The sequence below is a fragment of the Gobius niger genome, assembly GCF_951799975.1.
Source record: "Gobius niger genome assembly, chromosome: 22".
NCBI lineage: Eukaryota > Metazoa > Chordata > Actinopteri > Gobiiformes > Gobiidae > Gobius > Gobius niger.
This window is the reverse complement of record NC_136873.1, coordinates 15,241,807-15,255,542: the sequence shown is the minus strand read 5'-3', so window position 1 is coordinate 15,255,542 and position 13,736 is coordinate 15,241,807. Positions and strand designations below refer to the sequence as shown.

Genomic DNA, 13,736 nt, shown 5'->3' with positions numbered 1-13,736 from the left:
AGTGTTAAGTGTGGGGGAAGTGCTGGCAAAACCTACATTGATCCAAATGTTGCTTTTACAGAGAAGATCAGCGGAAGTGGATCCAGAGACCCAACTGATCCTACACTTTTATACAAATAACAGCACTGACATTGAATTAATTGTTAGAATGCATGAATAGAATGCAATGATCTAAAAAGATCTAAAAAGATTTACTGTACAACTTTGCAAAACACATTTACTAAGAGGGAAAGAAGATATGAACAAAAAGGGAGAAAGGTTTTTACAAAAGCCAGGTTGAAATCAGCTGCATCAGTCTGGAGTGTAAAAATATAAAACCTCCAAGTCAATCCCTGTGTTAAGGACAAATTCAATAAATTATAAAATGAAGAACGAAATGAAAATCTGGGATTGCACCAGTTTAAATCATTCGGGGAGAACTCACTTTTGGAGCAACATTTTGCTGATTGGATCAAGTATTGATCATATTAGTCCAGTGCTCTGGTCTCTGCACTGGCTTCCTGTCACTCAGAGAATAGACTTTAAAACAGCTCTGCTTGTTACAAGTCTTTTCATGGTTTAGCACCGAAGTACATCTCTGACATGTTAGAGCCGCATGAACCGTCTCGGGCCCTGAGAACTTCAGGAAGGGGTCTCCTGAGTCAGGACTAAACTGGACTGGAACTCTGACAATGTTCAAATCCAGGCTGAAAACAGTTCTTTTTATCCGTGCATATGACAACTGCACTCTTGTCTTTTATTGCACACTGTGTGGATGTGTAAATGCTGCTTACGGTTCATTATGTAGCTAATCTCTGTTAGCATTACTCCCTATTGGGAATGTATACAGTGCAGAGTTTCAGTCTTGTAATCTTACACTACAAAGTATAACTACACAAAATTAAACAATGTGGATTTTCTAAGCGGATAAAAGGGGGACTATATTGTAAGGAGTAATTTGGCATCCGCACAGTAAAGTGAAGATTACTGCGCTGATTTCAAACTACTCCTGGTATTATTACGCCTTACAATATAGTCCCCCCTTTTATCCGGTTAGAAAATCCACATTGTTTAATTTTGTGTAATTATACTTTGTAGTGGAACACTTCACGTAACCATATTTAAATAGGGAAAACGTGGAAGAGCTTGGTAGCTTCTATCTTGACCTGTTTTGGAGCTATAGAGGAGAGAGGGAGAGGCTAAATGCTAACGCCGTCTGCGCTGTGTTTACGTGACTGAAGGCACGGGTGAAGATCAGACAGGTCCTAAAGAACTCGTCAAAGCTAAGGTAAGAACATATCTCAGTATGTAAAAACGGTGGCCTATTCCTTTAAGGTAAATGCCATTATGAGTGCATATAATCAATTTTTTTGCTGCTGTTCTTTGTTGTTGTTTTGTTTCTTTTGTACTATGTCCCTTTTTAATATTGTGAAACAAAATGTTTTATTGCATTGAGTGGGGGGTTGGGGGCGCTCATAAGCTTCTTGCTTCAGCCCAAACATGTGGAAACATTTAAAACATTTTTAACATAATGCATTTAAACATATTGAAAGAAAATGAGTAGAGTCGAAACGTGTTGGCTGATTTTGTGTGCCTCGGATCTCATTTTCTTTCACCATCGATCCTCTGCCTAATGGGGATCCTGCAGAGCACCACATCGCTCACACTTCTGCTGGATCCGGCGAGCGCTCCCACAGGTTTATTTTGCATTTATACATTTATTTTTTCGCTCAAAACACAAATCTATACTGTTTTCAATCTAGAATAAACACATTTTCAGGGGCACCACTGGCGTTGAGATGGATGTGGCATTGAACAGATGCTACATCACATATTGGCTGCATGAAGCTGCAGACGAAGCTTTTATATTTGTGCACATTCAGACATGAGGAAGTCTTAGCGGTTTAATTCAGATGCTTGATGAACATGATATAATGTTCATATATTACGCAACAACACACTAAATCAACCATCGGCCGCCCTGTGCCAGTCTGTGTTGCCAGATAAGATGCCAAAACTACACCTTCCTCCTTTTATTCTACGGAGGAACAAGCTGTTCACTCCCAAAGCGTTTTTACTCCCCCCATATCTGACTGCAGTGTCTCTTTGGTTTAAAACATGGTGCTCATTGTCCTTTTTAGGCTAATTCCTGTTTAGCAACTAGTGCAACGTGACACACTGATGAGCCAAACTGGTGCAGAACAGAATCCTAAACCAATTGCTGACAGTTGTGGCTTGGGTTCACCATCGGACCTTTGGCCTCAGTCAGGACAAGGCAAATAGTTCAGAGAATCACTGTTTGAATCAATACTTTTCTGTGCAATAGTCAAACTCCGGCCGGTTATGCAATAGGCGCGTGAGGGGGGACTGCTCTAACAGATCGAAAGGTTGGGGATAAGTAGGCCTATGGAGGGTTTGAGTTTGTGGGACATCTGCACGTTGTCTAATCTGTGTGGAGGGGCCCTTGGTCTTTTGATGAGGGGCGACAGGCCGGCCCGCCACATACTGTCAGAATATTTCACAAACATGACCTGTGAGATTGGTGGCCCGACATACGAGGCAAACATCTGCTGGACTGATAACAATATTGATACATTCACAATAGGCAACACTTTGGACTGTTTCTGATGCAACGTCTTAAACAAATTCCCAGTGAGTGTCCATCAGTAGTAGCGCTGTACGACGTGGAAAAACATGCGGTTGTTCAATACTGCGATACGACGTTATACTAAACTGTTTCAATGTGGTATTTGTTTTTATTACTTTTTGGTCGATGTGTTTTTATTTTGAGCCACACGATAAAGATGTACCACACTGACAACCAGCGTTGGGCAGGTTACTTAAAAATTGTAATATATTCTATTTTGGTGATTACAGCTTTAAAAATGTAATATGTTTGTACTACATATTACTATTTTAAAAAAGTTAGACTGCTTTGAGTTACTTTCCCCCATTCTCTTCTGTTTTTGACATCAATTACACGCAACTACAGAGCTTCTACACCAACCTCCAACTTGATTTGTTCAATATTCAGTTCAAATACGGGGGGGAGCATCATGCTGTGGGGCTGCTTTTCCATCAGCGGGGACTGGGGAGATTGTAGGAATAGTTGGGAAAATGGATGGAGCAAAAATACAGGGACATTTTGGAGGAACTGAGGCTGGGGTGGAGATTCACCTTCCAGCAGGACAATGACCCTAAACACAAAGATAAATCTACAATGGAATGGTTTAAAAAAAAAAACATATTAATGTGTTAGAATGGCCCAGTCAAAGTCCTGACCTGAATCCTATTGAAAATCTGTGGAAAGACCTGAAAACTGCTGTTCACAAACGCTCTCCTTCTAATGTGACAGAGCTTGAGTTGTTTTGTAAAGAGGAATGGGCTAAAATGTCAAAAAATTCTAATAAAATCTTTATGTTTATGGTTGTAAACATGACTAAATGTGCAAAAGTTCAAGGTGTATTTGTGTATTATTTGTATTGTATTTGTGTACTTTCGAGAGGCACTGTAGATCAATGAGAAATATTCTAAAATGTGTGTATACTGCCATTTTTTGTTTTGGTTTCCTTTGAGGCAAATGAACCGTCTCCGAGGTTGCAAATGTATTACACATCAGTTATTATGGTATGTTTTTGTTTTTTAATAGTTGAAAACAAAAAAACGTCTTTCGAAGTGAACTGTTTTGGCAAGTCTTTATTCTGGTACCGACACGGCCTCTTCTCGGTCCTAACAGAGGGACTATCCCTGACAGCCTTTAACATGTACTCTCACAAAGTCTGCTCTTTTTACATTACACTGGCAAATAATAATCATCATTTTAAAACAGTTTGATTTAAAAAGTGTGAGGGCAGTTTCCTTTCTGCGACGGGAATGAAATGAAAAGTTAAATTCTGTCGGTTATAAATATTCTTCAAATAAACTGTACAATACAAAGACACAAACAAGACTAAAAATAAAGTCAACACCTATTGCACAACGGAGGTATGGAGCCAGTACATATGCACTTTGAGTTCAGCACCATTTCACCCAGATCCATGTGCGCTGCCGGCTGCACACCAGGATTTATTTTGCTTTGTCGGCTCCTCGTTTAGCCTTTGTAAGCTTGGATTTGGACAAATTGCTGATAATGCGGTATTTTTCTAAGAATAAACTTGGCTTGTTTCAATTATTCAAACACCTATACTGCTTTACAGTCATTTAAAGATGACGCAAAATCAAAATGTATTTACTGCGATGTATTGTAGGTTTTCATTTTGTGATGTAATACGTTTTGCGAGCTATGTATCACATAACATTTCAAATCATGGAGTACGCTGGGGTTTCCAGCAGGGGCGGACTGGGACTGAAAAAACGGTCCTGGACTCTGACCAGCCTGGCCCAAATGAGCGTAAATGCGACACTTCTTGACCGAAGAGCAACAGTGAAATGCCTGATTTGAAAGCTAAGACCTACAAAAGTGATTGAAACTTTTTGTCACATTTTTGTCATGTTTTTGTCACGTTTTTGTCATGTTTTTGTCATGTTTTTGTCACATTTTTGTCACGTTTTTGTCATGTTTTTGTCATGCTTTTGTCAGATTTTTGTCATGTTTTTGTCACATTTTTGTCAGATTTTTGTCATGTTTTTGTCACATTTTTGTCACATTTTTGTCACATTTTTGTCATGTTTTTGTCATGTTTTTGTCACATTTTTGTCACGTTTTTGTCACATTTTTGTCATGTTTTTGTCACATTTTTGTCATGTTTTTGTCACATTTTTGTCACGTTTTCTTCATGTTTTTGTCACATTTTTGTCATGTTTTTGTCACATTTTTGTCACGTTTTCTTCATGTTTTTGTCACATTTTTGTCATGTTTTTGTCACATTTTTGTCATGTTTTTGTCACATTTTTGTCACGTTTTCTTCATGTTTTTGTCATGTTTTTGTCATGTTTTTGTCACATTTTTGTCACATTTTTGTCATGTCTTTTGTCATGTCTTTTGTTGCTTTTTCACAACTTTTTTTAGTGTGTTTTCGTCACATTTTTGTGTTTTTTTGTGTGTATTTGTTGTGTATTCGTCACTGTCTTGTGTTTTTGTTATGTTATTATGGCTATTTTGTTGGTTTTTCATTGCTTTTTTTGTTGCTTTGTTACGTTTTTGTCATGTTTATTTTTATTTTTTTCACTTTTTGTGTTGTTTTGTTGCTTTGTAGTTGTGTTTTCGGCACATTTTTGTTGTGTTTTTGTGTTGGTTTTTCATGGCTTTTTATCGTTGCTTTTTTTGTCACGTTTTTTGTTGCTTTTCCGGCACATTTTTGTTTTCCGTTTTCACCCTCATCACTATTTTGATGCTTTTCTTTTAAGCTTTTAGATTTAGGTAAAGCTTGGTTAAGGCCCTAGAGCCGGTGGCCCTTCTGTGCTCTTGAACATAAGACCAGTCCGCCCCTGGTTTCCAGCTACTACATGAAGTTTACTGAAAAGACTTAGAATACCTTGAAATTACTCCAAAGAAGTTCTAATTTTTCATCTTGTCAAGCAGCCCTTGTGTAAACATTAATGCTCATGACAGTATGCTCGTGTGTTTATTTCATACCTTGAAGTGTCACGCGATGTTGCTGTGACATGTCTGGCTAGCAGATTAAAACAGGTTTTGGCAGGGGGGCTGACAGCGCCGTCTTCAGTCTGATTTCAGAGCTTGCGCACCCCGTCCCGGTTCACAGCCAGGGGAGCTACACTGCAAAATCCCACTTCCTTAATACTAGATAAATACACTTGTTTTTAGTGAAAATTTACTAGAAACAAGTGAAATTATCTGCCAGTGCAGTAAGTGAATTTTTCTTACTAAGATTTCTTGAAATAAGAATAATATCTAGATCTAAATAAAGCTAAAAATAAGTATTTTACACTTATTCTAAGCAACAAATGAAGACAATTAAATCTTAAAATAAGCTTTAAACACTTATTATAAGGAACAAATCAAGGCAAATAATCTAATAAGTAGTACATTTAATCATTTTAAAGATTTATTTATTCCTTAAATTTAGCTAATTAATCCTAAAACTAGTACTTTAAGATTATATTTCTTGTACAGGGCAAATGAAAATAGACTGAAGCAGAGCATAATCTTTCTCAATGTTTATTTGTACACTTGAATGGTACAATCAACAATCAAAGATTGCAACATCTTTAATCCTCGTGTCTGACAAACTGAACCTTGAGTGTTATAGACACAATGAATGTAACTAATCTCAATGTTTTTTGAAACCTGAAATAAAATGGGCTGACTGGTATTAAAAAAAAAACCTGATCTCTGGTCATATGTGCAACTCTCTTTAAAACAACAGTGCCACCAGTTAAAGGAACAGGCCACCGTTTTTACATACCGAGATATGTTCTTACCTGAGCTGTGACGAGTTCTTTAGGACCTGTCTGATCTTCAGTCACGTAAACACAGCGCAGACGGCGTTAGCATTTAGCCTCTCCCTCTCTCCTCTATAGCTCCAAAACAGGTCAAGATAGAAGCTACCAAGCTCTTCCACGTTTTCCCTATTTAAATATGGTTACGTGAAGTGTTCCACTACAAAGTATAATTACACACAATTAAACAATGTGGATTTTCTAAGCGGATAAAAGGGGGAACTATATTGTAAGGCGTAATAATACCAGGAGTAGTTCGAAATCCGCGCAGTAATCTTCACTTTACTTTACTGCGCAGTAATCTTCACTTTACTGCGCGGATTTCGAACTACTCCTGGTATTACTACCACTACATTATAGTCCCCCCTTTTATCCGCTTAGAAAATCCACATTGTTTAATTGTGTGTAATTATACTTTGTAGTGGAACACTTCACGTAACCATATTTAAATAGGGAAAACGTGGAAGAGCTTGGTAGCTTCTATCTTGACCTGTTTTGGAGCTATAGAGGAGAGAGGGAGAGGCTAAATGCTAACGCCGTCTGCGCTGTGTTTACGTGACTGAAGATCAGACAGGTCCTAAAGAACTCGTCAAAGCTAAGGTAAGAACATATGTCAGTATGTAAAAACGGTGGCCTATTCCTTTAAGCGCCCCCCCCAATAATCTAATCTGAAATCTACTTTCCAATAAATGCATGGAATTCTGCCAGGGCTTTTCTGTAAGATGATGTAGTGTCACGCTCATGAATGGCATCCTGGAGAACTTCTGTCTGAATGACAGACAGCAGGGTTGCCACGCATTTGGGATAAGTCAGATGGAGCGCATAAAAGTATGCCATCACATAAATCATAGCCTCACCAAGTTTTTCTTTGTCAAATGTTGTAATTGGCAGATTACCAACTGCAATGACACACTTGCTGCCATCGAACACCACTACAGGACATGGCAAGCTTCGTTTCTGGAGGATAGCATCTGGATCTTCTGTAGGCTGCAAGACACAAATAATATGGCACACATTTAGACATGTTACGCTTCTTGCTGGTATTTGGTTATAACCTCAAAATCATTATCTTGTTCTGTGTTTATTTTTAAAATCAGAGAACAAGGTTGTAACATGCTATATAAAAACTTGTTTTTGCATAGCCCCTCCCTAATTTTGTTGTAGTGAGTCTGTAGTCCATCTTTATAACGCAAATTATGCAAAACTTACCTTCAGGACATGTAGAAACGCTTGACAAGGAGTCCCCATCTTTTTTGGTGGATGGGCAGGTGAGGGAAAGAGCGTTGGAAGAGCCTTCATCAATGCAAGGTGGGCTTCAGCTGGACATAGCAAAAACAAACCGTCATAAACCTACATTTCAAAGGATGAAGTACTTGGTATTCAAATTTTAATACTTACTTTTGTCCATGGTCATCGGCGGCTTCATTGCCTTCTTTGACACGCCATAGAATTCTACTCTGGAGCAGAATTCCTCCCATCTTAGTTTTATCTGACTTATGAACTTGTTGTTTTCTGGCTCCAAAATTCTGCGTAGCTCACCCAACGCCTAAACACAGGAGGTTTTAAAAAATATATCATAATAATAATAACTTAAAATACCACACGCAACACATTTGAAATGTAACCTCTAAACCCCCATTTTAATGGAGCACATTTTCTCCAGTTTAGCTTTACCCAAATCTAAAGACTTAGCCTAGAGGCCAGTGTAACGCCTCATTTGAAAGCTAAGAACTACACCACTATATTTGAACTCCCCCAATAACTTACATGATGCAATTCTTTGAAGCAAGGATATGCATCCAAGATGAGTGAAGCTCTGTTCTCCTCCTTCATGGAGTCAGAGTCAATGAAGGCTCTTCTGGCTTCAAACTCCAGGTCTAAAAGCTGGGACACATCATCTTGGTTCGGTTTTGGCTTCTTGCACATGTCTTGTAGAGTTTTGTAATGTCTTGCTTGTATTAGCAGACTATCCTTGTCAGCTAAGATGGAGAGAAGTACAAAAGCACTTCAGTTTTAATAGTTACAGAAATAGACTTATCCACAAACCATAGCCGTAAACAACTGTGTTGACAACCATTTTACAAAATTACATGTATGCACTTACATGAAGTGGAGGCATCATCCGAATTGCTGGTGGGTGATAACAGCAGAGTAGATGCACCACTGGAAGAACTGCAGTCAGCATCTTCATCATCAGCTTCTTTATCACTTGGAGAGAGGTCAGTGAGCCTTCTCTTTGGCCGTCCCCTGTCAGGTGTTGGTCCTTGCTTTTTTAATGGAGTTTTTATATTTTGCAGCCTTTTTTGCAGCTTGGCATTAATGCTCTCCTGGTGACAAATACATATATTTCATGCTTACTGAACTAAACAAAATGATCTATGGAGGACACACGAATAAAAGAACTTACATGTTTCACGCTAGTATCCTGATCCTGCAGCATAGGATAATATTCCACAATTCTTTTTGCCATTGCAGTGATTTCGGTCTTTGAGGGGTATCGCTCCATTTGGCCTTTGCTTGCTCTCAGAAGGGACACCATACTTGTGATTGTATTTCTCACCAGCCTGCATCTCAGTTCTTTTGACATGACACATTCATGTTCCCTGCCAGCAAGGGCCAATTCAGAGTAGGTCTTTCGGCATTGCTCCAACTCACTGTCTGTGTAGACAACATATTCCGGAGGATTGGGTAGCTGCAAGGTTTTCAGCGGGCTTTTATACGCATCAGCAGTTCGAGGGCTGGCTGTTGCAACTACTCTGGGTGAAGTTGTTGCAGGTTTCTGTGGTACGGGATGGTCTTCCTGGTTTAGAACGAGAAAAGAATAATGTCAAGTACTGCAAAAATAAAAGCACACCTTCTAGAGATTAGTTTAACTACATATTTGTATACAATACCTCAGGATGAATTATTGACCACACATGTTTTCTTCTGATAAAGTGCTCAGGCCCGGGAAACAGGTCCCTCAGATCATCACGGTTCAATGTTAAAAGCATTTGCTCGTCAATGCTTGCAGCTAATAAAGACAAACGCCAGTTGAATTAAACAAGTGGCGATACAATATATATACACACATATATATTATATAATCTAACCTTTAAGGATGGATACGGTTACTTCATCCAGTTTCTCCATTGCTCAGTTACCTACAAAACAAAATATGCTTACAAAATATATAAACAACTAACCTGATTCCTGAAAAAAACTGTTTAGCCAACTTTAATCACTCAAATTAATCAATATCAAAATATAAATTTAAACCCAGACCTTGTGAGGGAATTCAAGTAGCCAGGAAATTGGTCAAAGACAAGTTAATACAAGACTTGCAAAGGCTAACTTTTCCCTCATCAATATCATAGCTAGAAATCCTACCAATATTAACGTTATAGCTAATTTACTAAATGTTCTCTGAACCATGTGCGACGGCTGCTAAGCTAACGCTAGCATCTGTTAGCATCCTCCATTAGCCGCCCCCCCGCCCAAATTAAATTACATTCATTGTTCTCTCCGCTTGAATTTAAAACAAAGATTAGGCTACACACGCGTATGTATCAAATTTTCCAAATTGCTTACCTCTCTTTCTTGCTGAAGTGTTCTCGTACAGTTTTTCTTTCGACAGTGCCCAAGATCGCCTGTGACTGTGACACAGCAAATTCAAATGGAGTAGGGTAACAACACGGAAGACGAAGGGGGTGCACATCTGAATTTTTCCGCCTACATCCAATCAATTAATGTTTGCGTTCATAAAACAGTCAGTATATATGTAAATCTCCTTTGAATTGATTTAAAATAACTTGCCAGCCAAATCTGAGTTTAATTGTGTCTTATTCAATTACGCACACCCTTTAGGGTAAACATGGTTGATTCCGGATGATACCACTGGGAGGCTCCTACATACAACATATATTTTTTATTGATTAAATTCTATTGCTTGGTTACCTCTAACTGGGTATATAGCCAAATTATTCATTGAGTTATGTGTATTATTTTATTTTCCTTTATTTGTGACCATTTTATTTTGTTACAGTTTGGAATAAACCCCCATCAAGTTGGTATTTGCCAAACTAGCGCGGTAACAGTTCCACTGTAGGCTCGAAGACACTGGAGTTGCTTTTGGACTTGACTATCAAAAAAATACATTTTCTGCGCGACTTTCTTGCAATACAATGGCCTGCTGGAGGTGCGTTATTTGCTTCGTCTTTGTTGCATTAACGCTGAAGTCTCTTTTAAGTCATATCAATACTGCACACAGTCGCAGTCCGGATTTCCGTGTTATTTGTGGAGTAGATGGATGCGCCGAGGAATACCGCGTTTTCAACTCTTTTTACTACCATCTCAGGCGCACGCATCCACAATACTTCGCCACAGGGAACCCTCCTAGAGGTTGGCTGACGGCGGCTTCATTCGATGCAGATGTGTTAGGACATGAAACGTTTGGTACAGCCATTTTTGCAGACTATACTACCGAAGCAAGACAAATTGATGACAATGCCACTGAAGCAGAGCCAGAGTCACCGTCAGAACTCCCAGATGGGTCGGCTACGTTGGAGCAGGAGCAACAGGAAAGTCAGAATTTGATGGAGAAAGACACAGCTGAGGTTCAAACACCGCGTCAGAATCAGGTAATGTACTTTGTGTGTGAGTGTGAGTTGTGTGTTTGTTTGCCTTCTCATCACTTTCTAATTGTTTTTTTACCCCGTGTGTTTATTGTGTTTCTGTCGCCCCTTTTTTTTCTTTTCTTTTTTTTAACTTTTGTATCACTTTTTTGTTGTACAGGACTTTCATCCTCGTTTTTCGTTACTATTTTGACGCTTTGTTCAATACGTTTTTAGATTTGGGTAATGCCAAACTGGAGAAAATGTGCTTGGTTCAGGTGGGGGTTAAGGGATTAAAGTTGTGTGTTTTTTGAGACAAGCTACTTGATAAGAATAATTAAAAAGGTATAACTTTTTTAGTATAAGAATGCCAGTATTGAAATGCAAATGCAGGAATCTGCTGAAACTCAGATTTAGAAAGCAAAGTAGGCTTAGTTACAATACTTAATGCCTATTTGGCATCTTTAGAGTAGACCTTTTTAAAGCTTTAAGCTTGCTTTTTCTTTCAATTAACTCCAGAGTAGATTCCATAAAGATTGAGGTTTAATTAAATAAGTCGTACATTTTTCACTAAATCTGCAGCTTGACTAGATATGCCTCCCCGTAGGAATTTTGAAATAGCAAAAAGATACAACAGTTGGGAGTATTTGTTTTGTTTTGTTTTGCTTTTTTTTTTTTTTTTTTTTTCACATTCTGAGTGACTTATTTTTCTTACACAATTGTCTTCTTTTTTTACCTGTAGGGTGGAAGAGAAACTGTTGATCTTGCCAGATGTGCAGCTGCATTTGCTATTGGTGTGCGTGAGCAATGCCACCTATCACAGGTACCGTTTCATCTAATAATGAAACGGTATGTTTCATTATTAGATGTGTCATTGTTAATTTGAAAAAAGGGTGTCATTGTTAATTTGAAAAAAGTGGACAATTCTTAAGTCTAGTTCACTGGAATGAAGAATTGATTTTAACAATAAAGCATTTTATCATTATTTTACTACAAATAAATAATATTGACATAAAGTTCACACTCCTCAGAGGTCACTCTTGCATTAAGCTTTTGCATTTATACCATTTACTCAAATACCTAGTGCAGAACCACAATCAATCATTATTAATTAATACTAATAAACAATATTTTATATTCATTGAGTATTGTATGTTTATGTTTTCATGTCTCTGATGTTGTTGTTTTCTTTTCTTTTTTTTCATCAGAGGAGTGTCAACAACATTGTCCTTGGTGTCCAGCAATATCAAACAGCTCTTCTGACGTCCTTGAGAGAAAAAATGAAGACCATCCTTGAAAGACATCCTGACAGCAATGGACCTTTACAAGAAGAAGTTCTTTCAACACTGGACAACTTTCAGGATCCCTTTCCCCTATGTGCAACTTCAAACCTACAGGACCGATCAACACAGATGCATTTTAATCCTGTTACACCTGAGGAGATCATCATTTCCAAGTATGCCTGTAGAGTTAAAAAGGGAGAATCTAGGGTTCTTGCAATCAAAAACAAGTCTTTCTACTACATCCCTCTGATTGAAAGTCTGAAACAGTTATTATCCAATTCAAGACTATTTGACATGCTCCGTGCTGGACCTCAGAGTTGCCCCAAGGCCAGTTTTTTTTATGACATTAATGATGGAAGAATTTTCAAAACCCACCCACTGTTTTCGAAAAAGAATTCTGCTTTACAGCTGATACTGTACTCCGATGAGATAGAAATTTGTAACCCCCTAGGGTCACGTGCAAGTGTAAATAAATTACTAATGTTTTATTACACTTTAGGCAACATAGACCCAAAGTTTAGATCAAAGTTAGCTTCAATCAGACTTCTCGCAATCGCAAAGTCTAAGGACATAGATGAGTGTGGTGTAGATATTATTCTACGGAGAATAGATGAAGACTTGAAGTTACTGTACAATGGCGTTAAGATTAACACTGTGAATGGGGAATTTTATTTAAATGGAGCAGTTGTTGCTGTGTGCGGAGACACTCTTGCCCAGCATGAGCAAGCAGGATTTAAGGAAGGAGTCGGTTTTGCATATAGCAAATGTCGTCATTGTGAGTGTACTTTTGATGAAATGCAAACAAATTTCAATGAACAGAGTTTCACCAGACGGACATTGGACGGACACGTTAGGCAGTGCATTGAAATACAAAGGGCAACAACAGAATTCTTAAAATCCTCGCTCAAAACGACTTTTGGCATAAATAGACAAAGCAAGTTAGTTGATTTCCCAGGTTTTGATCTCATAGAGCAAATGCCACAGGATATTATGCATATAATTCTTGAAGGAGTGGCACCAATGGAAATGAAGTGTGTGTTGAAATACCTCGTTTTATCTGGAAATTTGGAGTTGGACATGTTTAATTCTGCCATGCAAAATTTTCCTTTTTCATCAGTGGACATACGTGACAAACCGTCACCAATAAGTGTTGCTACTTTAGCTTCAAATGACAATAGACTCAAACAATCCTCTGGACAAATGCTTATATTAATCAAGATTTTGCCATTCCTATTGGACTGTGTTGTAGAGAAAAATCCATATATCCAGTTTATTTTGAATTTAATTGAAATTGTTAAAATACTTTTTGCCCCAGTTGTGTCTTTACAAACTGTGTCCAAACTGAAACAAATGATAGAAGATCATCTTAAACAATTCAGACAACTATTCCCAGAAAATAATGTAATCCCAAAGCAACATTACATGTTACATCTTCCCTCTCAGATTATTGCCCTGGGACCTGTAATACGGCATATGTGCATGA

General features: G+C 38.2%; 1 protein-coding gene and 1 long non-coding RNA gene across 2 annotated transcripts; both read right to left on the bottom strand.

Annotated features, from left to right (window-relative positions):
- Positions 1-7,053: 7,053 nt before the first annotated feature.
- LOC306981232 (uncharacterized protein) lies at positions 7,054-8,502 on the bottom strand (the record flags this gene model as incomplete). The annotated part of the gene is made up of 5 exons (XM_079580793.1): positions 8,483-8,502; positions 8,146-8,357; positions 7,777-7,924; positions 7,588-7,697; positions 7,054-7,365 (listed from the first exon to the last, which is right to left on the bottom strand). The coding sequence occupies exons 2-5, from the start codon at positions 8,302-8,304 to the stop codon at positions 7,054-7,056; spliced, it is 729 nt and encodes a 242-aa protein (XP_079436919.1). The 5' UTR covers positions 8,305-8,357; positions 8,483-8,502.
- Positions 8,503-8,572: 70 nt separating this feature from the next.
- LOC306981448 lies at positions 8,573-10,016 on the bottom strand. The gene is made up of 5 exons (XR_013794113.1): positions 9,949-10,016; positions 9,471-9,521; positions 9,273-9,391; positions 8,786-9,178; positions 8,573-8,705 (listed from the first exon to the last, which is right to left on the bottom strand). It is a non-coding gene; the product is annotated as an uncharacterized lncRNA (long non-coding RNA).
- Between the last annotated feature and the right edge of the window lie 3,720 nt (positions 10,017-13,736).